Below are 27,834 nucleotides of genomic sequence, written 5' to 3' on the forward strand. Positions count from 1 at the left end.
TGTTTTGGAGTACTTTTTCTACTGACAAGGTTGTATTACTATAACGGAACAGCAGTGGTATTTATCAAGATCGCAGCTTCTGTAGTGATACATTTAAATTTGGTTTTGACACGAAGAAGAATGCAACAAGTTGAGAGTAGAATTAGGGGAGGGATTGTGTGTAATTTAAGAAATGAGAAACATTTTCTATCCCCTTGTTTCTTCCATATAGTTTTCAGCTTTGCCACACCAAGAGTGAGAGCAACTGCTAAGTTCTGACATCATGTTTAAGCTTGTTTTGACAGAATTTGGGGACTTGTTTGGATGGAATTGCAGTGCAGATTTTTCTGATGCATCTCTTCATCTATTAAGTTTATATTAATGATGTAAAATAAAGGTTTTGAAATATTGAATGAGATTGCCTAACTGCATGGCAAAATTAAATGAATGTCATGTTTAAACAGAACTATAAAACTTCACATAGAACTCCACTGAGTCACTCCTACTTATTTTATTGAACTCTGGCTACTTTATATGGAAACTGGGTTTAAAAAGACCTTAGGTTGTCATGTGTTATTAGGAACGAAGCAAACTATTTTTGAATACTTCAGTTTGTTTCATTCTGCTAAAAGAATAACCCTTCTTTACCCTGGAAGTCCTAAAATTCACTTATCCCAGGAATTGCAGTGTTTTTAAAGTAAAGCACTGACAAGTGTTTCTGATTACAGAACATTTTTGTGATACTTGTTACTTCTCTTGTCCAGCAAAGTTTCCTCTCAGTAAATGTGCATGTATGTGTAATTCCTGTGGTCTTTTGGGAAGATACTGCTTTTTATGGGTAGGAAAATAATGATGCTCTTGTTCTCTTTATGTGCAGACTGACTTTCTTTTGGTGGTGCTGAGAGATGTAGTTCAGGCGTATCCTGAGATCAGGGTTATCCTCATGTCTGCCACCATCGATACTAGTATGTTTTGTGAATACTTCTTCAACTGTCCTATCGTTGAGGTCTTTGGTAGGACCTACCCAGTCCAAGGTAAATCATTGGTTGCGCTTTCAGGAACTGCTTTAGCTTTGATTTTATCAGTCATATGCTTCAGGGTTATGGGGACAGCAAGATACACACTTCTTTTGGATTGCTGTGTCTTACAGATGTGGCTTACCCTGGGCAAACAAGTCTGTAACAGTGAACCATTTCATAGCACCATTTGCTTTAAAAACACAAACAAGCAAACAAACAATACTACCACCCTATGCCACCCACCCCAAAATAAAAAAATCACAACACCCCACAGCCCCCTAAGGCACCCCCACTTGGGGTAGTTTCTACTGGAGAATGAGACAGTGATTGTCAAGCTGTGGTGTTTCAGATCAGCTGTATGTGATATTAGGAATAATGGAAATAGCATTAAATCAGCCAGTATTTAAAAAAAAGCCCACCAAACCACAACCAAAGCAGTAAAAAAATATGTGGAAGTGTACTGAATAGAGGAATGATCATTGGAATAGGGTGGGAATAATTCTTATACCTGAGCTGACAGCCAAGGAGTTTTATCCAATCTTGGCTTCATACTCTGAAACATCATGATTATATCAGGATAATCTCAAGAGATGATAAAAAGAATTGTGTTCCCTTCCACAGGCTTCTAGTGGTCAGTCCTGATAACCAGTGCTTGTCTGTCCTTGCAGATTATTTTCTGGAAGATTGCATTCAAATGACTCAGTTCATTCCTCCGCCAAAGGAAAAGAAGAAAAAAGAGAAGGATGAAGAAAGTGGTGAAGATGATGATGTATGTTTGACTTTTTTAATATGAAAAATTAAACAAGTGCCAGTTAGGACTCTAGCTCAAGTGTAATTCGTTTGGCATTGTTGAACTTAAACATTTTTGAGCAGCTTTTGTGTTTTTAATATCTGAGATTGCTGATAACTTCAGAAATAGAATTGAATTTTCTCACTGACCTTATATACTGAATTTCTTTTTTTGCTGAAACTAAAGTTCTCATGTTTTATCAGCCTACTTCTCTTTAAAGATAAAACTGAAATGCTTTTAAAAGTGAAAGAATTGGTGACCTTGGAAGAAGAAACAGATACAGAAATATGAACTTGGTTGGTACCTTTTCAGGGTGAAAATTTAGATTCTCTCCCTTCTGTTGCAGTTAATATTGTTAGTACTTACATACATTGTCAAGAAACTATCACTTTCATGATACAGGTTTTTATTTGTAGCTCTGAAACTACTGTTTAGGTCAGTTATTTTAAATTTTAAAAAATGACCAGTTTTTCTCGAGAGAAGCATTTTCTTCTCCTTATGACATTAACTTCCATTCAGATGAATGGAAGTTAAATGAGTTTGATAGCTTCCTGCTGCAAATTTGTATTGGGTTATAACTCAATGCAATGGAATTATAATTTAATAATTATGTTAAACAGCTGGGGAAGCAGGACTTGAACTGCTATTGTGAGTCATTCTGTGAGCTGTGCCTGAGATGGTCTTCCCTGTCAGCTACCCACGTATCTCATTTTCCCATTTGCCAGCCAGACTCCACAGTCTGAGTAAATTCATTTATATGATTTCTTCTGTGTGTGTGTGTTGTTTTTTTTTTTTGTAGGCCAATTGCAACCTTATTTGCAGTGATGAATATGGCCCAGAAACAAAGCACTCCATGGCTCAGTTGAACGAGAAGGAAACTTCTTTTGAACTCATTGAGGCCTTGCTGATTTATATCAAGACCCTGAATGTCCCAGGAGCTGTACTTGTTTTCTTGCCTGGCTGGAACTTGATATATACAATGCAGAAGCATCTAGAAATGAATCCACGCTTTGGTACAAGCAACTGTGTTCTATTATATTTCACCTTTTCCAAAGGAAACTATTGACTCTGTAAAGACGAGAGTTGGATGCGTGGCTTAGGGAGCTGGATTCATTTGTCATGAGAATGAATGGGTAGAAATGATTATGTTGTGCAAAGAAGAAATGAAATTCACATAGTAGTAGTTACCGACCTTCTTGTATTCATGTTGTAGGAGGCCGCCAGTATAGAATTTTACCTCTGCATTCGCAAATTCCTCTGGAGGAACAACGTCGAGTGTTTGATCCTGTGCCTCCTGGAGTAACGAAAGTATGAGAGCTTTCTCTGTGTGGAGTGTAACACGCTTTGTTCTGCTGTGCTTTTGTGGAACGTATTGCTGACTCTCTTTTGTAGAAGTTATGTAGTTTATCTCGCGGTCTTTTTCAGACCAAGTATATTTCAATATGCATTTCCTGTTTTTTATAGGTTATTTTATCCACCAGCATTGCTGAGACTAGCATTACCATCAATGATGTGGTCTATGTTATAGACTCCTGCAAGTGAGTTCATGAAGTAGCTTTTTGTTTTGTAAATCCTATTCTTTGGAATGCAGAAAAGGTTTTCTGAACACACAGAACTGCCTTGTGTTCCCATAGCTGAATTTGAGGACTCTTAACTCACTCAAGACAAATTTGCATTGTCTTTAGCCGTTCAACACGGTTACAAACCACACTGGCATTTCTGTGGGCTGGTTTTGGTCAGCGACATTCACGCTGGCACTGTTCATCTGAGCTCTCCATGCGTGTTTGAAACGTGTTGTCTGCCAAATCAGTATTACAAACACTTAGTGTATAGCTGATGGAAAAGAGGAAGATTTTTGTCGTCTGTTACAGATCCTGTCTCACTATGCGTGTTCTCTGAGCAAATGACAGCCAGGGATCTCATTAATTGCATGAGAATTTTAAGCTTTTGAGACAGTTGTGAAAACTTCATTCTGTGTAGAGCTTGGGGCACTGTGATACTTCAGCTTCCAGATAGATGCCTGACTAGCCAAAGCTTAGCTAGCCAAACAGGGGTGGTTTGCTTCTTGAAAGCAGTGCAGCTGCAAGGAATAAAGTAAGAACTGAATTGACAGGACTTAAGATGAAGAACATCTGGTCTTAAGAGGTATTTTTCTCTGTAACAGACAAAAAGTGAAGCTGTTCACTGCTCATAACAACATGACAAACTATGCCACAGTCTGGGCATCCAAAACTAATTTGGAGCAGCGGAAAGGAAGAGCCGGACGTGTGCGTGCTGGATTTTGTTTCCATTTGTGCAGCAGAGCTCGATTTGAAAGGTGAGGCTGTGCTCTTTAGAAGCAAAATAACCTCAGTGACTTCTCCCAGAACTGTTGTGTGCTACTTCTCATCAAACTGGGAAAATAATTTTTCAGAAAGCCCAGAGAGGAGATGCACAAAGTCAGTTCACACTGGAATATCTCAGTTCTTCTGCTTAAAAATAATTTACATATGTTTATATGCTTTTACCCATAGTAGGAGGTGGATAAATAGTTTGTGATTTTATTATTAAGAGCTACACTGCAACCTACAGAACCTCTTGGGAGAAAAATAATACTGCTTGGGAATTGAGGCAAAGCTTTGTAATAAGGATAAAGGCTCTAAGTCTGCCTTCAAACATTGTGGGCACCTGGCATCTTCACATAACAGGCAGTTTTGTCATGAAAGTGGTAAAAAGCAGGGAAGACAGATGTTACTTTTCCCTCCATCCCCATTCCGTGGCCAGGAAGCCCCTTCATGCTGCTCTAGCACCTTCCCTGCTGCTGAAACTTTTGACCTCTTCTATCTGCCAAACTGTTTCTCAGTTACTAGAGCCATGGAAATCTTTTTGCTGGTTGCAGAAGTCTACACAGCTGTTACACTCAGTGTTTGATCTCTCTCATGAAAGTTTCAGTGCCCTTTTCTCAGATAGCCCTGAGAGCATAGCTGTGTTTAATGTTCTGCTTTTTGTAACTTCTGAAGGCATCAGTTGATCAAAAACTTTCCTTGAATTGCCCAAATTTATTTAGATCTAGTACAGTGGAGTGATTTTAAGAATTTTTCACAGTAAACTGATTTTATGCTACTGAAGTAATCATGGGCTTCATGACTTTAAAGTTACCTTCCTTCAAAGAATATAAGAAAAAAATATACTAGCTCCTTGGTGCCTAGGAAAGAAAGAGTGCTTGTGGACTTGTGCTGAGAATCTTTTGAGAGATACCGTCTAAATCTGGTACCAGCTGAATCTGGATATCTGTTCAAGGTGTTTTTGAAACCTTTTCTGTTGCTGAGTGCAGTCATTCCTAGAAGTTCATATTTCAGTCAGCAAGCTGAAGGATCGTTAACAATACCGTGCTGAAGACTTAAGAGCTCTGTTTCCATCGGGTTTTTTTCCTACCAGAAAAGCACCTTTGGAAAGCATTCAGCAAAAATACTTACTCTTCTCATGGTCAAAGCAGAAATGTGCAGGAGGAGTTGGGTGGTTTGGAGTTGATAGAAGGGCAAGTAGAGAAGTGCTTGTACGTAAGGCAGGCTGAAAGCAGGTTGCCTCGGGAGTGGAAGACCTTCCTTAGGAACGTTGGAGATGACTGTGAGGGGACAAGTGTGGGGCTGGACGCAGCTGTACTGCAAATTGGGCTCGTAGCAGACTACGTGGTCAGCTCATGCTAGAAATCACTCTGGGTAGTGGTGACGTGAGGGCTCTACCTCTGTGCGTTTCCACTGTAAATCTACCCTGAGATGAGAATTGAGAAGCACAGAGGATAAATACTGGTAGAAGAGCCTAAGTTAGAGGAGCACAATGAGAGTTGGTGGTTTGGCTGGGAGGCAGTATTTGCTTTGGAGGGCAGTAGTTTATGCTGATGGAATGACCCATGATGTTGATCAAAGCCTACGCTCAGAAAAATGTGGGCTTTTTTGTTTTCTTCTCATTCCAGACTTCAAACTCATATGACCCCTGAAATGTTTCGAACACCGCTTCATGAAATTGCTTTGAGCATCAAATTGCTGCGGCTGGGAGGAATTGGTCAATTTTTGGCCAAAGCAATAGAACCACCACCTTTGGATGCAGTGATTGAAGCAGAACGCACGCTAAGAGGTATCGCTGTTTGTCCCCAAGATTGTATGTTAATGAAGCTGGCTCCAAGCTATTTCCCGTGTATAATGATCACTTACAGACTGCTTGACCGTCTCTGGTTCGATTGTTTGTGTAGTAGCATGCTGTCTGAAACAGCAAGGTGTTTCCTGGATGCATCGTGTGGGTGGCAGCGTCTTTTGCAGCTGAAGAAATACTCGAATTCCCAAGTGGAGTGTCATTCCTTTAAGAAACTTGAGCCTTCAAACTTAAGCCTTGTTTTGTTATTTTACCAGTAATTTATGCTAGCTTCCTGTTTTCCAGCTGTGGCACTGCTCTGTATGACATAGACTCAGTCCAGTGCCTAAGGCATTTTCAAAACTACTATAAAAGTACTGAAAAAGAGAGGTTAGTAGTTTATTGAATAATTACCGCTTTGTACAGTTTGCTGACCCAAGATCTCAGTATTTTGTCAAGTAATTAAATCTCTAGTTTATGAATGTGCAAGCGTCAGCATCCTTCTAGAAGAGGAGAAACTGAGGTGGGGGTTAAGCTGTCTCCCCAGTTTCTTTAAGGAACGAACTAGAATATGAGTAAAACGAAGCAGGGAGGAACCCTAAATTTATGCTTTAGATTTAAAGCAGTGATCTCAAAGGACAGCATGCTTTGCAAATGTGACTAAATAAGCACTTCTTAAAATGTCTAAGAACTGAAATACCTATTTGTTGAATTTATGAAAAAATTGTGTGATGAGCCTACGTTGCTTGTATACAGAAGGGAGACCAGAATGAAAAACATAGCTAGGGGTACGTATTCAAGTTTAATGACTTTCTGATCTAAAAATTGTTAGTGTTTTTCTTACGCTGCAGGTAAGAAATGCAAACCCCCAGGGGAAAAGACAAATGTTTTCAGCTTTAACATCAAATAGATGTTTCTGCATGTGCCTCCATTTCCTGGATGACCTGTGATTTTTCCGTACGTGTATACTATTAGTATGTTTTTAGGATGGTGAGACAAGCTGTTCTTCAAAATATTCTTTAGGCTTTTGAGTTCAATAGATACTAGGAAAAATTGATTTGATAGCAGCTAAGGAGTCCTTTATTTGTTCACTTGCCCATTTAATTGCTGAGGCTACAAAGCTTTTTTTTTTCAAATGTAAAGCTTTTAGTTACATTGACGTTTCCCAAAGTAGTCTGTAAGTAGAGTATGGAAACTATAAGTTAACATTTTTCATTTATATCTTAAACCAGTTTTTCCAAACGTGTATTGTTTTTCTTTGTCATGCAGACTTAAAAAGAGTTTTATGAAGTAGAGTTTAATGGTTATGGCCAAATGGCTGGGAAGATAAGGAGACTCATGAGAGACCCTTCAGTCTGTACAGCAAATGGCTGCAAACACTTGTTTGACTTTATTACTGACAGTGATTTGATAGCTTTGAGGATAAGCTCAGGAGACAATTTTCAGGTAATGGAAGGAGAGAAAGGCAGGCAAAGCCTCGTGCAAGAGAGAGTTTGTGGTGCGCTCTCTTTGACGAGGAGAGGGTTCTGTGATTTGGCAGTTGCAGTGAAGACTCTACAGTTGGCTGTGATAGGGCTGCTTTGATTTTCCTGAGGTAGAAATTAGGTTAGATTAATAAGATCAAATATAGGGACTTGAAAAAAAGTTTGATAGTGTAATAGTGGTTTGTACAGAAGCAAGCTAAAAAGAAATGGAAAAATATGTATGTGAATTAAATAGGAATTATTTTAATTGTAGAGGAGGTAGTAAAACATCTGTAAAGCTAAAGCAAAATTTGTTTATTCGACCTCAGCCCAGTTTTGAAAAATCAGGTTGGCAATATTGTAAACAACGTTAAAACTTAAATATGGGTGGGGTTCTATTTAAACACAATTATTAAAATTCTGATTTTCTTACCTAAGGGTTTCTGGGATTAGCTGACTGTCTTTGATAACAAGAGATCTCGTTTCAGAGCTTGATGCCCTGGATTCCAATGATGAGTTGACACCTCTTGGGAGAATCCTAGCCAAACTTCCCATTGAACCTCGTCTTGGCAAGATGATGATAATGGGCTGTATTTTCTAGTAAGTTTAGTAGTCTCGGTGGTCTCTTTCTTGTTTCTCTGAGTTCCTGAGCCTCTAGACATGCACTCTACAAGTAGAGAAAAAATGGTACATCTGGATGAGTGATAAGATGCTACAACTGGGGATAGGAAACTGAATATTCATGAGAGCAGAGGATAAATAACTTAGAGTATAGGGAATAAAGTAGTCATGAAATTCAGAGTTAACTGCAAAGGACTGGTAGAGGCTGATTACTTAGCATTTAAGAGTGGGACTCTAAATACTTGAGTCTAGCAGTGAGCTAGGGGTGGGGAGATGTGAACTTTGACACCTAGATAAGAAGCAAAATGAATCCACAGGTTTTGCTTTAGCAGAAATAAAGATCTGTTATTTGTAATTGTGATGGGTCGTTTTCACCAGAAGATGGTGTGTGGATTGGGGGAAGGGGAGGGAAGATAGACAAAGGGCTTGTGAACACTCGCTGTTGTGAGAGTGCTGGAATTGGAGCTAATTTGCCATCCACTTCCAGGGAAGTGTTTATGTGAAAAACTTTGGCAGATAAAGGCCAAACCACTAAGGTCTCTGCTGGAGAGGTTTTTACTGGTATCAATGGCCTGTAGCAGCTGCTGGCACCAGTACTGTGAATAAACCCGATCCTGATACCTTCTGTGGTTTCTTTCAGTGTGGGAGATGCTCTTTGTACCATCTCTGCAGCCACCTGTTTCCCTGAACCTTTCATCAGCGAAGGCAAACGCCTGGGTTATGTCCATAGGAATTTTGCTGGGAACAGGTTTTCAGATCATGTTGCTTTGCTCTCCGTCTTCCAAGCCTGGGATGATGCAAGGTATGTTGTTGTGGCACAAAATTTGATGGTAAGTTATGGGTAACACGGGGTGAGCAGCTTTGTGACCAGATGAGGTCAGTGGTCAGTGGATGCTCTGGCAGCTAAACTGTCACGCTTTTCCTTTTCTTGAACAGACTTCTAATTCCATTCTGTTTGTTTTTTAGAATGGGTGGTGAAGAAGCAGAAAAAAGATTTTGTGAACACAAAAGACTCAGCATGGCTACTCTTAGAATGACTTGGGAAGCAAAAGTCCAGCTGAAAGATATACTTATTACTTCTGGCTTCCCTGAAGGTGATTCTGCTTGGACATAATAATTTAGTGATTGCATTTTTCATTCTGAGATGAGAAATAAAATAACCTATGATGAACACAAAAGCACAGAGGCCTGTAGTGGGTTTGTCGTAAAGTTGTTCTGCTTTTACAGCTGTGTTCAGATGAAATTTTAGTGCCAACTCATTTTCTCGTAATTGTCTAAACCAGAGAAGTTGTGATGGCTGTGGTGTAACATAGGGAGATTTTGGAGGCTGAAGTTAGGGCTGCAGGATTAAAAATCTATGAAGCAATTTTCCTCAGAGAATTACCTCTCTGATTTTTCTTTCTCCTTCACTTGTTGCATCTTCAGAATGTGCTGTGCTGTGCTTTCCCCCTCCTTTTCATTATGGGAGTCTGTGTGATCTAAACAATATGCTGTGTGCCCTGTGATTATTTTTTTTTTTTTTTTGGGCTTGTGCTGCAGGAGGGATGTGCAGTAGTGTGGCATATTACTCAATTTTCTAAGGGAAAAAAAATAAAATTTTATAATTTGACCAGGTTCTGAATTTCCCTAATGTTTGTAAGGAGCTTATTCAGTTAAATGGCATGGCTGGCTGGGTTCAGCAGATGTTCATCTCCCTCTCCTTTTTTTTTTTTAATTTTTTTAATTACTTTAATTTTTTTTCTCCTCATGCTGCTAGGTTCATTGCTGCATTTATCCTTAACTTTATTTCTGGGCAAGATGACCTGAAAACAAGCCACCAGAGACTCTGGGGAGGTTTGTAACAAATAAACTAATGAAAACATCCATTCTGACTGCCCCCAAAAGATCTGTCTCCAAAACAAATGACAGTAAACACATTGTGGTACAGCACATTCTGGGCAAACCCCTCTCTCCTTGTTTTTGAAGAGCTTAGGAGAGAAAAATATCTCTTTGTAGTCGTATTTTTCAGCTTTTTGCTCTCCATGAATAAACTGAAAATTGAATGTAGAACTGAAATGCTTTTGAGTGCAGAGGTCATTTGAGAACAGATGCACATCTACCAGTTGATTGAATCAGAAAATGCATTGACCCAGGATCCTGAACAACTCTGCTGTGCAGTCCTACAGGACCTGTGGATGCGAGCCAGTCTTCTGTTCTCTGTCAACAGAATGTTTGATGACTCAACCGTTTAACAACACTGGACCAGATAATAATCTGGATGTCGTAATCTCCCTGCTTGCTTTTGGGGTCTACCCCAATGTCTGCTACCACAAGGAGAAGAGGAAAATTCTTACCACTGAGGGGCACAATGCACTCATCCACAAGTCATCTGTCAACTGCCCTTTCAGCAGCCAGGACATCAAGTATCCATCACCTTTTTTTGTTTTTGGAGAAAAGGTAAAGACTTTGAATTTGTTCTTGATCATGTGCTGCCAAGTTGTCTAGGAGGCTCTTTTTGGTAAAGAAGCCAAAGAAAAAACAACATTAAGTTAAGAAAAAACAACATTGTGCAATATGTAGCTTGTTTGTTTTGGTTTTGGGGGGCGTTGTTTCGGGTTTTTTTGTTGTTTGGGGTTTTTTTTAACAGTGAATCTTATGTGGTCATGGTGTCATTCAGCCTTCCAGTAACTTCCAGTCACCACATTCAGTAGTAGAGCTGCATAGAAAGTTCCTGTGAGTTTTGTGAAAACAGCCAGCTCATAAAGATCTAAATTATTACCTTCTTTAAGAGATTGCTTTGAGAGTTCTTCCATACTGATCAGGCACTAGAGAATTTTTGCTTTCATCACTTCTGCTACTTACGAGTCCAGAGAGAAAACAGGAACAGGTAATATGGCAGTGGGGTCCTCCCTTTCTGGCATGTAGGTAGTTTGTTATTTCCTGAGGACAGCTCCCATTTCCCAAGCATCTCCTAAAAACCCTGAGATGCTTTCCACAGGGTCCCCCTGACCTTCTCCTCCATCCCATTAATTCTCTGTGCTCAGCACATACTGTACACGTGCACTTAAACCCCTGTGTGCTCTCATGTGCTCCGGTGATGGCCATCACAAAGGCACCTGCTCCTGCTCACCCTTCTTTCCAGGAGCAAAGGAAGGCAGTGCCTTTGTGTAGGACGTAGCCGTGAGACGCTCCTCAGGCTGCCAGCCTGCTTGCACTGCCTGCGCGCAGTTACTCCAGCACAGCCACGCGGAGGGGTTTCTCCTTTGTCCCCTTGTCTACACTGGTTAGTTCAGAATTACAGTTTATTTATGCTGATTTTTATATCCTCAGTCCTTTTTGCAACTTCTTTTAGTAATGGCAGATAAGCCACTTTGCTGACAGAGGGTAGATTTAGATTAGATCTAAGCAAGAAATTCTTCCCTGTGAGGGTGGTGAGGCCCTGGCACAGGTTGCCCAGAGAAGCTGTGGCTGCCCCCTCCCTGGAAGGGTTCAAGGCCAGGTTGGACGGGGCTTTGGGCAACCTGGGCTAGTGGAAGGTGTCCCCGTGGCAGGGGGTTGGAACTAGATGATCTTTAAGGTCCCTTCCAACTCAACCAGTCTGTGATTCTATGATGTGATTGGTAATAAATGGAATTTTGACTCCTTTGGGCACTGGCTGGGGGCTCAGCTTGCTACTCGGGATTTCCACACGGTTCAGAGCTGTGGCGAGGCTTCGCCTCTTCTTCGCCCTTTATGTCAGGATCCCAAGTGGGTCAGACCTTCGATGTGCCTTGACCGTCTCTGTAAAGTGAGCTCCCCTGAAAACACCAAAAGACTTTTGAACTCAAAAAGCTATGCTTTATTAAATCAAAATACACATGGGAAATAAGAGTGGCTGAGGTAAGACTGGGGTGAAGGAAAGATTTACATGCAGTGCTCTCCCTACCCATTACTTATCTGCTAGAAGACAGTTTCTCTCTGAGGTCTGCTCACCTGTTTCCTGCTGCACTTGGCAGTCTCTGACACACAAGTTCAACGCTCCTTGCTGTGGCCATTTTTCTGCCACAATTTCCAGCTTTTGACTGCTTCTCTCTTGAGTTAATGTGTGACAGGAACAAATCTCCCTGAGGACAAGCAAGTACCATGAATTCTGCCCATCACGCTCCACCGTGCTCCTGTGTGAAAGGAAGGAGGGAGAGGGGCAGCTGTCAGGGTGGGAGGCTGAAATCTGAAGCACCACCCTTCAGTTCCTCTCTAAAATGAAGGGCAGTAGCCTGTAGAGTCAGCGCTGTTCTCTCTGGCTTAGGTCAGATGGCTTATTATTGTCCAAGTGCTCACTTAAAGTACAAGCTTAAGGTCTTGTTTCTATAAAATGACAAAGCAGGCTGGTTGCACGGACGTGTAGCACCTTCCAAATCTGCACGTGTAGGACCCAACTAAAGGAGCAACGTGAGCTTTTCGTCACAGCCCCAGCGATGGCGAAGGTGGGAAGATAAGTCAGCTATGCCTTGGTCATTTTTAGGTTGACAGAACATGAAGAAGGCTCCTGCAAAATGTCAGCTGCATCATTGCAGACATGTAGTCATGGAAAAATGAATACTTTTAAATGACAGGTGGTTTGGGGAGGCTTTTTTACACCAGCCAGTGCTGAATTCCTGTAAACATCTGCCTAGCGTTCGATTTTGTGTGCATGTGTGCTCTTGTAATTTTACCTAGATTTTTTTGTGTTGAGTTTTTTTTACAAAATCCTCTGGTTTCAGTGGCTAGAGGAAGGTGCAGGGATCTGCTGTCCCTTTCAAGAGTCGTATTCCTCTTCCACCTGCAGATTCGAACACGAGCCATCTCTGCCAAAGTGATGACCTTGGTGAGCCCGCTGCAGCTGCTTCTCTTTGCCTCCAAGAAAGTCCTGTCAGATGGGGAGCTCCTTCTGGTAGATGACTGGTACGGATCTCCTCGGTCCTCATAATCTTGAGGTCTGTGAAAGAGCCCAGGCTGAGGGCGAGCAGCTGCTAGCACAGATGTAAATCTCTATAGAATAGGGACCCTAGAGCAAGCCCTGTGCCTCAGGTTAAAGGTGAGGGCCTTACCTTTGTCTCCTGTGAGGAAGGGAGGGGTTTATATTGGCAGCACTGTTTTGTGCAGATTATCTGCTTAAACTGAAAACGTGATACCAGGCAGTTTCCCAAACAACTGCTGTTTTTTTCCCCTTTGACTGAAATGTGAACAAGAGGTACTATGTATTTTGGACTTCCTCGTCAGACAGAGGCTGAGGAAACCTTGTTTTTAAGTCTCAGAAACAGCTTGAGGAGAGAGATGCTAAGGACCTGTTGGTTGCCTCTGGCAGCATACGTTTTGTGGCCATGACCAAATACCACCTGGATGTCTTTTCTTTTTCTTTCCCCCCCTCCCCTCTCTGGTCAGTAAAATGGAGGTGAAGAATTGCTTAAGCTTAATTCACTAATATTTTTGAGGGTGGCCTGGAGTTTTCAAAATCTTGAGGAGCCTCATGTTTCTAGTTTACTTTGGTTTTGTATCTTTCTGTTTTGATGCTAGGGGTTGCGTATCGGTGTTATCTGAGTATGTTAAATCTCAAGAGCAGATTTAAAGAGAAGGATAGTTACGTTTTAACCATGTCAGACTTTAGGGATCTTGCAAATTTTCCTCCTGAATTTCACATCCCTTCATTGACAAATTAAAACTTCAGAGATGAGAATATAGAGTTCTGGCTCGGTATGTGCAGCGCTCAATGAAAAACCACTCTAGAGATCATCTTTCGTAACAGGTTCTCTCTCGAGTCATGATACATCTAATATACTTCTTTGTGCTGTAGGATCAAGCTGAAGATGCCCCACAACGCGGCTGCCTGCATCACCGCTCTGCGTGCGGCGGTGGAGGCTCTTGTTGTGGAAGTGTCTAAAGATCCTGAGCTCATTCGGCAGCTGGACCCAGCCAACGAGCGAATGCTGAACGTCATCCGTCAGCTCTCCAGGCCGTCAGCCGCGGGCATCAGCCTCGTGGCCACCAGTGCCAGGTTAGCTCAGCTCCGTGGCCCCGCGCCTCGGGGCTCTGGGGCGAGGAGCACTCAGCTCACCTCCTCTCTGCTCACCTCCCTGTCAGCTCCGCTGCTCCCGCCCCACACGGTGGCTGCAGGAGCCCAGAGCTAAAATCACCAGGAGAGGCTTGTCCCGTGTACGCAGGAGCTTCAGGCTTTGGCTACAAAATCAGTAGTCCAAGCGTACGTAAAATGGTCGTGTTCAAAGTCTGCTGTAGACAGGGCACTGCCTGTTTCCACAGGAAGGACAAGTGGCTCTCAGGAGTAAAAGCTGTCATTGCCTCTTCCAAATGACTTTTAAGAAAAGATAATCCAAATTTATTTGGGGCAAACCTGTTCACCTCTGTCTCTGGAACCAAAACAAATATTTGGCTGTGCTTGCACCCCTCTCTTGCCCCTTGCTTTCATGTCTTGCTTCTGAAGCAAAGAAAAATGAGAACACCTGTGAGCTGTGGATAATTTAAAGATCAAAACAAAGAACGGCTTCGATGTACGTTTCACTGTGTTTTGTGAGGGGCAAAATAAAGATCAGGGGGCTCACATAAACAGGAACAGGGCTTGGTCTGCGTTTGTGCGAGCTGGAGAAGTGGGAGCAAGGGGAAAACTTTCTTTCCCAGGTGTAGACCTGGCTGAGATTTACAGAGTCACAAAATCATCTGGGTTGGAAGAGCCCTTGAAGCTCCTCCAGTCCAACCCTTAACCTCACACTGACCATTCCCAACTCCACCAGATCCCTCAGCGCTGGGTCAACCCGACTCTTCAACCCCTCCAGGGATGGGGACTCCCCCCCTGCCCTGGGCAGCCCATTCCAACGCCCAACAACCCCTTCTGCAAAGAAATACTTCCTAAGAGCCAGTCTGACCCTGCCCTGGCGCAGCTTGAGGCCATTCCCTCTTGTCCTGGTGCTGGTTCCTTGGGTCAAGAGACTCATCCCCACCTCTCTGCACCCTCCTTTCCAGGAGCTGTAGAAGGTGATGAGGTCTCCCCTCAGCCTCCTCTTCTCTAGAGCAGGGACTGCTGATGTGGCATGTCAGGCCATTCCCAGCTTTTCTTTACTGAAAAGTGGAAAAAAAAGTGGAAAACCTGCAAAAGTGCAACTGTAATTCAAATTTCATATTCTGTTAACAGAAAATAGAGGCAGCTTAACTGAATATCTTGGCAACTGATTGTTCCTCTTAATGTTTAAAAAAAAAAAGGAATCCATAAGACTGCATCAAATACATCATGTTTCTCTCTGCCAGGTTCAGCGATGGTCCTCGCCCCCCCAAAATGACTCGCTACGACAACGGAGGCGGCTTCAGAGGCTGGGGAGGTTTCCCGCGGGCCTCTGGCTACAGGGGTAGAGGCTACGGTGGCTACGGCTACTCCGGCAGGCGCTCGGGAGCAAGGGGACCCCAGGGTAGCCCGGGGGGAGGCTGCCACCGAGGAGGAGGAGGGTATCGAGGAGCAGGCGCCTACAGAGGTGGCTGCGGGCAGCTGGGGAGGGGCGGGTGGTAGTTCCAGACGTTCAGTGACGTCTTTCCACTTTGACAAAAGCCCGTTTCTCTCCCGAATCCCTCTCTTGCTCTTACCAGTCTGTTTGCCATTGCAGTTCCTTAGTACAGCTCTGTAATATATTGTGCCCTTAGGGAGTTTACTGCAGGTTGTATGATTTCATTCTTAATAAACAGCTTGTTTTTAAAGACTTATGTGCTATACTTTAATTTTTGTATTTTGATTTAGAGTTTGAAGCAGTCTTTGAAGCAGTCTTGTTAGTTTTGGTTGTAGGAGGTATAGGGTTTTCTGAGGTAACCTTTTAACTGTCTAAAACCATTCTCTGCTGAAGAAACTTCAAATTACAGAATTTGGGCTTAGTGGGGATTTTTATTTGTCACCTGATAAACTGTGCAAACAGGCCTTGCTGCCCTGGTTTTCTGTCTGTGCCTCTGCCCCGCTGTGTTACACTTGATGGCGCAGCAGATGAGCTCTTCCGCTGCTCCGGATGATGCGGGAACACACAAATACCTTTCTCAAGACTGATGCAATGCTGCTTGTCTCTGCAGAACTTGAGTGATCTCGGGAGCACGAGCTGTGCCCTTCCTCTGAGGCACTGTCCAGTTACATTGCTGCTCCACAACGGCCACAGAATCACAGAATCATCTCGGTTGGAAAAGCCCTTGAAGCTCCTCCAGTCCAACCATGAACTTAACATTAACAGTTCCCAACCACACCAGATCCCTCAGCGCTGGGTCAACCTGACTCTTCAACCCCTCCAGGGATGGGGACTCCCCCCCTGCCCTGGGCAGCCCATTCCAACGCCCAACAACCCCTTCTGCAAAGAAATCCTTCCTAAGAGCCAGTCTGACCCTGCCCTGGTGCAGCTTGAGGCCATTCCCTCTTGTCCTGGCGCTTGTTCCTTGGTTCAGGAGACTCATCCCCAGCTCTGTGCACCCTCCTCTCAGGTAGTCGTGCCGCCTCCTTCCTCACAGATGTGAAAGCGATCCTCTCATGAGAATTCATGGGGATTGCTGCAGCCTGTGGAGTGCAGCCAGTCAGAGCTCCGCTGGCTGCCTGCTGCTCGCAGAGCTGGGTCAACACAGCAGGGACAAAAGGGTCTCCAGGCAGGGGTGGTTCCTCCACAGCACCCGGGCCGTGGCGGGTGACACGGGTACGGTACCCGCAGACACGGGTCACTCAGGGTTTCTGCAGTCGGGCTCTGCTGTGCAGGAACACACGTGAGAACAAGCTGGGAGAAGCGCCGCAGCTTACGATACCCGCGTGTGTATGAAGGGGGGTTTTGGCCCAAAGCGGTTGGGCTCCCTCCTCTCTTCCAGCGCGTGGGCTGGGACCCGGCTGTGCCGGCCTGGGGCAGCGGCAGCAGGTGCTGCCTCTCGCACACGCAGTGAGGAAGGTGTCTGCGGGCACAGCTCGGGACAAACCCTGTTACACGACCGGGTCGGAGGGGATTAACCTTCCCCCCTCCCCACTGATCCACCTGGAACGCTTAGTCAGAACCAATAATTAGCTGTGCTTACGGCAGGGTGGGAGATGGTGGTGTTTGAAGTTTAAAGCAAGTCCAATGTTTTTGTATTTCTAATGAAGAGAACTAGGTAAGGGTGAAGCACTGTTTCTTTAATCAAAACTGCTAACAGCCAAATGCCCCATGAAGCTTAGATATCCACCTCTGAATTACAGAGTATCTTTGATATTATCAAGTGTATCTATTCATTTCCAGGCTTAAATCCAGGATTAATCTGAAATGTGTAACATCTGCATGGTCTGATGCAGTAAACTCCACAGTCCTTCCTGCTGATGGAGACTTTTGTCTAGATTGAAGAATGGTCACTCTGTGCCACCAGTACTGAAAATGGGATTATTTTTCTTTTCCAGTTTGGGTTCAGGAACAGTCTGTTAGGGAATCAAAAGGGGTGGCCATTGAAAGATGTGCTGTAGTGTTAGCCACCTTCCCTTCCACACTGCAGTAATTGCATCCAGACAAAACTTGCTTTCCCTGGCTTTCCCCTCAAACATTGTGTTATCTCAGGTGTGTTACTAACACAAAACTGGAAAGGTGAAGCAGATATCCAATGGTTTTAAAGAGAACTCTACTTATAATTTCAGTATCAAGACTACAAGTCTTAAGCATGATCTAATATCTATTAAAGCTTTCTAATTTCCTCTAGCTGTTACTGGTCTTCAAAAGAAGTCAGCGTTTAAACAGGAGGCAGGAAGGATGGATGCAAGGTGAGCACACAGACCAGAATTTAAGAGAGGACCCTACAGCAATGGGCTGCCCAGCACTGCCACAGTCTGTACGTGTGCACAAACAGAACTGAGGATCCTGTGAAAAATTCCGATGAACTCCGGTGAGCTGGCCTCCCTTTGGAGAGCAGCTTCACTGGCATTTCCATGACTGGGTCCTGCTATTTCTGTTAAGGTTCTGTTCTGATCAGGTCTAGTGGGGCCCTTTGCTGCAGTCTGCTTTCAACTACAGAGTTACCATCAGCTTCTCCCTGCTTCTACTGTGGTAATTGTTAGAAGGTGGAACCAGGGGGTATCAAGTGTGTGTACAAAATTCTATGATACTGGCTAAAAATGGTTTTACTGGGGGTACTCCGATGTTAAGTGCTAGCTAAAGAAATTCCCTTTTTAGAGTAAAGTTGATATTTATCAGGTCTATTTACAAAAATTATTCTGATTTATACCTGTAAAACTATTATTCACTATTACTGGAAAAAGACCATCAAATGTTACCTTAACATTAATGGCTGTGACATGAGGTCTCGCTGGTTCTGCTACTATTGTAGGGATGGATTTTGTAGCTCTCCGAGATGGCTGCGCTCCTTGTGGGCAGCTGAACACCAGTACCCTGTCCGTTAACAAAAAGGTTATAGCTAATTTCATGGTGCTTATAAGAATTGTTAAAAAAGTTAATGGCCACTGAAGGGTACAGCTGGGTGTAATAAGGTATGAAATTGTGTAGGTCACACACCTGCGTCGGGAGGTGCTGCCAGGATGGAGTCACAAGGATACCCGGTGCTGAGGACTGCTCAGATCACAGGCTGTGGAGGGGAAGGTGCCATGGACTATTTAGCAGCTACAAATTACAGCTTAGTTGGTGAGTGTTTTCCATATTAAAGAGTGTCAAACATGAAAATGCTGGTTAACATTATTGTCTGGTTTTTAATATCTAATCTATCAGGACCAGTTAGGTGGGAAAGCAATAATCCTTGCCTCCACTTCCCGTGCCAAAAATGATTAGCGCAGTCTAAACAAGGACTGACGTGAAAATGAAGAGCTTAAACAGCCTGGGTACAGAAAACTGAAAATTAACCTGAAACGACATGTACATTTTCACAGTAAAAACAGAGCTTGCGTTGAGTTTACTGTGTCAGTAAATTGATCTGCGCTTTGTTTCAAACAGCCAGCTTGTCAGAGCGCTCCCGTCTCTTGTACAACAAGTTTAATTATCTGAAATTCTAGAAGGACAAACTACCTGAGCTCCAGTAATCTCGCTCTCTGTGATGGTCAGAGAAGCCCCAGTGAGCGTAGACGCCAGATTCAGCGGCCGTGACACCACCGACTGTTCTCTGCTGTACCCACCTAAGGTATGTTGGGGTTGTCCCTTGGGTTTTTGATAGCAAAAAGCTCTCGTGAGGTGGTTCAGAAACAATCACAGGTTCTGTTTTTCTGGTTGCAAGTGGAAAAGCAGAAAAGTAATATTGACAATAGTGTCAAAACCCTAATATGAAGTGTAACACTTGTCAGCTGGTTACTTGAATTTTTATCTTGCTTGTTTTAAAACCTCTCACATAAATATCAACAATGCTACCAACAACTTATGAAGTAGCCATTAAACATACTTTTTAGCTTTCATTTCAGGTCCCCATGCTTGTCTGCCTGGTTGCATGCACCATGCTGCATTAAACAAAGCACAAATGCCATTCATGCCCACTGACGGTCTGGTTTCGGAAGCCTGGTGAGCAGAACATAAACCACAAAGGCACAGACTGTGTATCTCTGCATAACAGAGATGGGAAACACAGCATGTCCCCTTTTGTCTTTGAGGTGATATTTAGTCACAGAGGACGGCTGAGAGGCTGCCTTTTACTGCTCTGTTAGAGTAAAGATGCAGAAGATTCATGTCCTCTACACAGTGATATTTGGGCAGCCCGACATGTAAGAACTGAAAAACATCTCTAGCTGTAGGAGATTTCCACCAATGGAGAGAAATTCAACAGAACTACGCTATGATCTTCACCTGGAGAAAGTTTAAAAAAGAACTAAGCGGTCAGTTGTGGAGTCAGCATTAATGTATCCTGCTGATCTCAAGACCACCATCTCCAAGAAGGATGAGTCCTTCTCTTGAAAGGAAATCTTTGCTCTTAAGCAGTATAGGAAGATTCTTTCTATGGAGTTACTTAGAAACATTTGTGCTTGTTCTGTAGAGCATGTGTTAAAAGTGTGCCCGTACTGAGAACTGACCAAATAGCATTGCAGTTACCTCATCGATCTCTTTTCCTGCCTCCAAATCAAAAATAGGGTGAGGAATGCCAGCCGGAGGAAAGCTGATGTCACAGATACAACTCTATCAAGGTGAGTGGCTTACCATGCAAGATAGTGATGTCTCTGAAAAAGAGACACAGTAAGAGTTTAAAAACGGCAAAAAAAGATGAAGAGATGAAGGCTTCTAATCAGAAGCTCACCCGGAGCTTTGATGGGAGAAAGACCTGAAGATGGCTGCCTAACAGCCCTTTCTGGGCTCACACATTGTCTGTCGGGAGCGCGTGGCCGTGCTGCGTGCAGCAGAAGGGCACGCTTCACTGGCACACACGAGCTCTCAGCCTCACCGACATTTTCTGTCGCCTCGTTCCACATCTCCCTCGTTGCCTGCTCCCTTGCCTCCTGGTGTTTTTCTCCCAACACTGGCAAGAGCTCTGAAACCTGTTTGGTATTTCCTTGTTCTCAGCGGTAACAGAAAGCTGCATTAAAGCATCCTTAAAATAACCAGCCACTGAATGAAAAATCCTCACCAGTAGCTTTGCACGAGGCACTGGTTTTTCAAAGCCAGCCCTGTGCAGGCTGGGTCTAGGAGGAGGAGGAGGAGGTCGTTTAAAGAGGCAAGAGATGCTGCCTTAGTGTTGGTGAAGCACACGTATTTTCAGCGTGCCCGCATCTGGGCAGAAAAAGGGGTGCTAAAAGGCTGAGGTGCAAGAAATAGCTTTGGTTTATCTGTATTTGTGCTGGGAGCTTTGCTTTACCAGTTAGCACGAGGCGCCATGTGGCAGAAGGGCTTTCGTGGGGTGTATTTCGGGGGCCGTTCTCCCCCGGGGGTAACGCGCACTGAAACAGCACAACCGGAGCTGACGGGCAGCTGAAGGAGCATTTCTGCGTTGTTTTCAGGATACTAAAAATCATTAAAAAATTGGAGATGTAAAAGATAATCTCGGGACCTGATGCCAAATTTTGCTAGATGTGAGGCTGTTTGACAGTGCAGGCATCAACCTGAACACAGAAACGCACACAAGTGAGTGCAGGCGTTTAGCTAACCAGCGCTTGCAGGTTTAAATCTGCAGGGTGTGATTTGCCGAAGCACGGCCAGAACGTTTGGTGGGGCTAATTTCTTCTTAAACCTGTCACCTTTTAGGAGTGTTAAATACAGGGTTGATGCTGATGTTCTTATAAAAAAACCCAAACAAACCGAATCACACCTTTCAAGAGCCATCAGGGAAGAGAACCTGCCTACTTTAGAGGTGTTATTACTGCTTAACTTTATGCTTTAAAAGACATATGTTTTTTGTATATATATATATGTTTTATGAAACTGATTTTTCACTGTATTCCTGCTATACAGTATGCCAGTTGCACAGTATTTTTTCCCTACATAGTAGCTAACAAATTATACTCTGCTGTTTATTTTCACACTGGAAGTTTTTAATCCTGTTGAAAGCTCTGGTAAACATATTTTTCCCTACCATTAGTCAGGACTGCTTTTGAGCTATGGTTCGTGAAGACAGAGGTGAATTATAAGAGAACACAACACTAAGATCCAATAACAATCTTTAGTTAACAGGGGTAAGTTTACAGCCTCATATTCTCCCGAGAAAAAGACCACGTGGTCTTCACTGTAACAACTTTCTAAAGCCACGTTCAGATTACCATGTTGCTGAAATGGAGTGTCCATAGAAAAATCTTTCATCCGTACAGGAAAAAGTGAGCACTGCTTCCTACATTTGAGCAAACTGAAAATAAAGCAAAAGTTTCAAATGTAAGCGCAATTTAACAGTCTTCTGCCCTGTTCTCCTTCCTGCAGTCAGTTCCTTTTGCAAAGGGCTTTATAGATACCAGGGCTGTGGTTTGGAATTCCAAGTTTTCCTCCCACGCTGCCATCTGCAAAGAGACATTCAGAAAGACTATACTGGAAAATACATGAAGAACTGCTTTTTTTTTTTTTTTTTTACTAGCTACTGTTTTTGTGCTCATCTAAGCTCCTGACCTATAGTCGGTGTCTGGTGTGTAAATCCCCACTTACCTTCCACTAAAGGAATTAGTCACTCGTGTAGCCAACTGGGTTTTTTTCAGGGGGGAAAGGGGTGTAAGAGTTGTCTCAACTACCTCAGTTTCTCAATGATTTTAAAACCTGAACCTCATTTAAGGTAGCCTATTTAGGGTGCGAATCTACACACACGCCCTCTTGAGATGCAGTATAGTCCTGCAGCTGCTAATTCATTAGCACAGACCAGTTCTTCACCAAACCTTGACCGAGACAGGACTGCTAGACATTTAAATTTTACCTATTTAGTAGCCCTATAGGAAAAGGGCAACATCAAGTGTTTTACTTCTTTGTAATAATGCAAATGTTATAAACATCAGGCACAAAATTTACAATTTTTAAAAAAATTTACAACCATGGCACTTGTTAACAAAAGTAATTTTTAAAAGATAACAAGCAACAAACGTACCTTGGAGTAGTTCTTTTTTTTTTTTCTTTTTTTCCCCCTAAATTTTCAGGTAGCTAATGACCCAGAAGTGTTACTGGAGATGTAAATTCTCCCTATTTTCAGCAGTTCAGGTAGCCTTACTAGTTCACTTTTCTCAGTATTCATCAGCTTCTCCAGCTGCCAGTTCTTCTTTAACACTGTTTTGATAATGAATCAATGCCATACACAAGATTTTATACGTTTCCAGATGTTTTTCTAAAATGGTGACCTGCTGTAGCACGAACAGTTCCTCAACCAGAGCTGACTATTTGTCACAACTTTCATCACCATCCCAGCCCCTCCAAATGAAGTTACTGAAGAAGGAAAGGATATCTTCACATTGCGGTATGTAAGTGGATACAGCAGCAATGGAGAGCAGGAAAAAGTTGTCTTTTTTTGTTTGTTTGTTTTAAACTGACACGTAAAAGCTTGCAAATAATTTTCCTAATATGGAAAGATTGCAGAAAATATAATTAGATGAGACAAAATTCTGGCATAACTGTCATTTATGGAGGGGAAGAAGAAGAGTAGGAAGCATTCCAGGACAATAAAACTTATCTGGTCTTCTGCAGAATATGATTGGTAGCATACAAAATAAGCAAAACTTTCTCGAAGAGAGGAATTTGAGATCAGTTGCATTATTGGATGTTTCAAGGCATCTCCTGAATACATCCCTGCAGAGAGATAAGGCTGAAGGAAATGAGAACATGTAAACACATTGCAGAAACAACTGTGGAAGCAGAAGGAAAGGGCTACTAAACTCATAATATAGAAACTAATCACAAGAATGGAAACAGCTTGGTTCTGTTCTTAGGAGAAGCCAACTTAGAAGATTTCTAGTACCTCCCTGATTGTGAAACAACGTTAGACTTTTAGATATTTATAACCTCTTGGAATGCCCCATGCTTATAAACAAACAAACAAAGCCAAAAAGCCCTGGACCTTGCACAGATCTGTGAAGGAAAGCAGAATCTGTATTTTAAGACAGAAGTTTTCAACTGTTATAGGTCTTGAGACCCATCTCATTTGAACGACCAGTCTCAAACTAGCTAGAACAAACTCAAATTAATCAACTAAGTTTTTCTAATTCTCTGGTTTGTAACCTGAATCTTGAAGAGCCAGGAGAGAGCTTTGAACCATTTGCTCACGTGCACACCAAACTCCTTGGATCAGTTGGGACAACAGACGAGCAGTAGCACTGGTGTTTACTGTGTGACCTTTTACAGCTGCCATAAAATGGTTCCTCCTCCTCCCTTAGGGCTAATGCGGACATTTGGTTTGGCTAGCGGAGCTGGCAGGCTGCTCGCAGGACTGGCCAGAGACTCAGCAACACTCCTGGAATGGAGTTTGGCTTCGCTCATCGTTTGGGCAAGGCAGCAGTCTGCCACAAAAGGAGAAAAGAGAAGAGCGGTTAAAAAAATATCACAGCTTTGGCTGTAGAGGCCAGTTGTCCTGGTGCACTCCGGTAGGAGAGATGCACTCGTATTAGCCCATCAGAAGCCAGGCAGCTCTGCTACACTGGTAAAGAAGAAGACGAGCAAGGGTAATGAAATAACAGATGGGTTAAGGCATGCTGACCAAAAAACCAGACCCAAAATAGTCACCGGTGGCTCAGCATCTTCATTCTGCACCAATTCTTCCCACAGTGGAGTGAAAAAGTGTCTGGCAAAGAGCTCGCTAAGGAACTTCCAACTTTTCCAGCCCAGGAGACACCGTCAGCCTTGGGAGCATCTCTGACGCAGCAGTTATCACAGAAGTCGGCTTCCAAAGAGCTCTTCTGGTGTTTTACAGGAGCACTTGTGGTTACAGTGGTAAGGGTTCACAAACCATCTCTAGGAGGACATGGATATTAATTAGAAGCTGAAGATGCAACACACATTGATCTTGGTTTTGTGTAAATTAAGATAAATCATGCAGAAATATGCTCCTCTGCATATGCTAATGGCTGCTAAAAGAAGGATCACCACCATCATCAGACAGTGGGAGAACAGAGCTAGACTCTAGCTTCAATGTCAGTTTGTTCCCAAAACTCATAGTAAATAGCCCCCGAAACAGCAGCAACTGTCTCACATATTAATAAAACCGAAGGCGGCAATCTTGTGCTGGCTGAAAAACAAGCAGTTATTGCATGTGTTTGGAAGCAATCCTGCGTGCTCACTCTTGGCAATAACACGATAATCTTCTAACATCCAGACGACAATTTATGTATTGGATACTTTTAATACTATTAACAAGAAAAACTTCACAGATACGAAACCCACTGTGCAAACGAATGTCACGGTCACTAGGTTCCTCTAATTGCACGCTCGTATGGCCCTCGCCTGCTCTGCTGTTCAGGGTCTGCAGTTTTTGAAGCAGGCTATAATATATGAAGTGAGAAAAAACCAAAGTCAAACCATTAGGAGAAAAGTCTGCTTACAAATTGCAGACTGCCATTCGATAATCTTTATTCTAAGGGTGAGGCACCAAAACCGAAGCAAAACAAATCAACAGGTAATTGTGAAAGCATTTTCATGTTTGCAGACTCTCGGGAGCTTCAGTATAAGATTTCTTTTTCTTCCCTCACTCAGGACAAAGTCCAAGACTAAATTTTTCAAAACTCAGAAGGAGTTTTGTCTATTAGTGTTCCAAATTGCATTTACTTGACAAAGTTTCAAACAATTTAGTCTTAAATTTTTTTCCAGGGAAAAATCTCTGGGATTCAAACATTGTTTTAGAAGCTTCACTTTAAATTTATCACTGGGAACAAAGACAATATTGCAACATCCTTATCTCCCCAAGTGGTTCTCAATCACATGAGTCATCAGGATCCATACCAATGTTGCCTACTTGACATTTTTGACCAGAAAGATGTTTTAAAATGTCCTGTCAGCTTTCGAGATGAATTGCTATAGCCTTAAAAATGCCATGCACTGAGAACAGTAAAGCAGCAAGGAACAACGCCTCGGGAAGCCATGGGAATAAGGAGGGAGAAGGACACACAGCTTGGGTGAGGAGACCAAGTACCAGGGATTTCTGTAGAGACAAGGATGGGGCGACTAGAAGCTGATAAACGTTTCTGCACAAGGTCAACTCAGCCAGACAAGCTTCCTAGCAATGTGATGTGGATTTACTCAAAACACACGTTCAGTCTTACTGCATTTTAGATTCAAGTTTTCTATGTGATTCCTCTTATACCGTTATCAAAACAAGGTGCGCTTTAAAATATGGATACAGCTCCTCAGTTAATGTTGTATCATCTGTGAATGGCAAAATAGTGCAAAAAGCTAAATGCCTCACAACTTCCAACACATGGGCAGTTCAAATCCAGCATCACCCCGACCCTCTCCAGGCCAGGCTTCCAGCAACGCTGCACAAAGCTCCACTTCCTCCAGAACATGATCAATCAGTTCTCTTGGTATGTTTTCCGAATGAGAGGAAAATGGTTCAGCAAAAGATAGGGAGGTTTTGAGCTGACACAATGAACTCTGAGGTGGTTTGCAAGCCACCTAATTTAGACAAAAGGCTACATATGTCAGTATCTCTTGACATTAGCATCACACACACAAAGAACTGGAGAGATAGATGTAGCTGTGTGATTCAACTCACAAAGCTGCTTAAATAAATGGTCTGTAATATTAAACCAAAAATCAGTGCTTGTGAGAACAGCATCTTACCTTCCTACAATTCTTTCCAGGCAGAATATTTCTGAGTCTATGTGCCATACCTGTTAAAAATAATGGCTACATCAGGTAGCTATAGTAACCAACATCTACAAGCGAGCAACAAAAGCGTATTTAAGCTGTCCCGAATGCTGGTTTCTGAATTTACATTCTAAAGGATGGTTCCTTTCCTCATCGCCTGTGACTCATGTATTCAAAGTTGTCTAAACAATGCAAGTAGTTTACTTAGCTTTCCCACACTATATAACTTATTTTGAGTTGCTTCCAGATTTGACAGAGCCTTTGTTTTGAGACTGAAGTTTTCCAGGTTCAGCCTCGGTAAAGGTGACCTTCAAACTCTGAGTGGAGACGCACCAAAAGAGACCAATGGAGGAGGAGTTCCTGTAAACTTAAATATGGACTCAGGTCTGGTTTCTTTTGTTCCAAGTAAATGATCTTCGTCAGGAAAGCAAGTTTAGTAAAACCAGATCTGCACAGCTGACTATGTAGAAAGCTATCTCTGAGGAGGACTTAAAAATCACTGTAAATAAATAAGCGAACAAAAAGATGTGAACACATGGTGGCTGCAAAGGCATGTGTGTATAAAAACTTTTATATTATTTCTGCATGTGCTAATGGAAAGATTACTTCTCAAATGTACCCAGTTCTCACATCTAGCATTTTTACAGTGTTAAAAATTTGGAGAGAGTTCAAAGTGATCGCAAAGTATCCAAGGCCAAAAATAGGTCTAACAAAAAGACTTCAGCCTTGTTAGCTTGTCCAAGAGAAGGCTGGGAACTTAATCCTGAGCTGAAAGTGTTTACATAACAGAAGTCTTAAAAGAGAACATTAGTTGTCTTTCTAAGAAAAAAAAAAATCTCTAATCACAACACACTGTGCTTAGTAATGCTCATGTTATCCCACGGAAAGATAACTAACTTTGCTGAGAGAGACCCTTGTTGAAATTCTGTTATATTAACTACACTATATAGGTCATTAGCCTACTGATTTTAACGTGAGTTTTCATGGATCATCAGGATACATATCATCACGGATAGCATCAAGGGTACATGAGATAGAGAGACAGAGAAGTTACCTCAACAAGTGTTCCCACAGAAGGTGTAATTAAATCTGAACTAGTGATGAAATGCTCTGGTTTAGTCTCACAAATCCCAAGCCAGTTGTCTTCTTTCATCTTCGTTTTTTCCAAAAGGTATTTGTGCATTGCATCGCTGGCACCCTCTGCCTACAGACACTACCTGTCTTTTGTTGCTCTGCTGTTGTATTAACCAGGTGGTATCTCACTATTTTCAGGCTGGTACAAAGATAGGTTCTGCCTCTTGATGGATCCAGGACTGCACATACCCAACAAGGGTGCTTGTTCTGTGCCATCCCTGGTAACCTATCTTCAAAGTAGTCATTTGCTGGGGAATTCCAACTCCACAAGCTCCAGGAAATGTGAAAAATGCAGGAGGTTATGGTGTACAGCTACGGAAACCACAGCATGCTTGGAAAAGACTTGATGGCACTACATAGCACCATGGTTTGAGAGAGGATTATGGTTCCGGCTGGGACAACAACAAAACAGACAACCGTCTATCTGTCCTTGTTGTGAAGACTGGAAATCCTCCTGTCCAGTTCCAGGCAGCACAAGGGTGGTAAGCACGGCACTGTCTTCAGCACAGCCCATCTGTCAGCTCATCTCTTTTTCCCTTTTCTAAGTTGCCATATTCTCCAACACATAC

At 42.8% G+C, this 27,834-nt stretch overlaps 2 protein-coding genes across 4 annotated transcripts in view; one reads left to right on the forward strand and one right to left on the reverse strand.

Moving 5' to 3' along the window:
* The window catches only part of DHX9 (DExH-box helicase 9), a 28,440-nt gene extending 12,767 nt beyond the window's left edge, over positions 1-15,673 (forward strand). For all 3 annotated transcript variants that reach the window (XM_074877084.1, XM_074877085.1, XM_074877086.1), the window contains 14 exons: positions 857-1,013; positions 1,667-1,767; positions 2,588-2,801; positions 3,002-3,096; positions 3,253-3,326; positions 3,953-4,105; positions 5,741-5,901; positions 7,847-7,958; positions 8,620-8,781; positions 8,946-9,073; positions 10,186-10,415; positions 12,763-12,878; positions 13,768-13,968; positions 15,231-15,673. In XM_074877084.1, the coding sequence (XP_074733185.1) occupies positions 857-1,013; positions 1,667-1,767; positions 2,588-2,801; positions 3,002-3,096; positions 3,253-3,326; positions 3,953-4,105; positions 5,741-5,901; positions 7,847-7,958; positions 8,620-8,781; positions 8,946-9,073; positions 10,186-10,415; positions 12,763-12,878; positions 13,768-13,968; positions 15,231-15,486 (2,160 nt within the window). In that variant the 3' untranslated portion in view covers positions 15,487-15,673. The remainder of the gene's footprint in view (positions 1-856; positions 1,014-1,666; positions 1,768-2,587; positions 2,802-3,001; positions 3,097-3,252; positions 3,327-3,952; positions 4,106-5,740; positions 5,902-7,846; positions 7,959-8,619; positions 8,782-8,945; positions 9,074-10,185; positions 10,416-12,762; positions 12,879-13,767; positions 13,969-15,230) is intronic.
* Positions 15,674-21,386: 5,713 nt separating this feature from the next.
* SHCBP1L (SHC binding and spindle associated 1 like) lies at positions 21,387-27,481 on the reverse strand. Its single transcript, XM_074877249.1, is given in 7 exon segments — positions 21,387-21,722; positions 22,649-22,838; positions 24,093-24,244; positions 24,519-24,554; positions 25,728-25,936; positions 27,186-27,335; positions 27,455-27,481. Coding segments are annotated over 7 exon segments (1,020 nt in total). The 3' UTR covers positions 21,387-21,466.
* Between the last annotated feature and the right edge of the window lie 353 nt (positions 27,482-27,834).

Source organism: Strix uralensis, chromosome 8 (assembly GCF_047716275.1).
Source record: "Strix uralensis isolate ZFMK-TIS-50842 chromosome 8, bStrUra1, whole genome shotgun sequence".
Lineage (NCBI taxonomy): Eukaryota > Metazoa > Chordata > Aves > Strigiformes > Strigidae > Strix > Strix uralensis.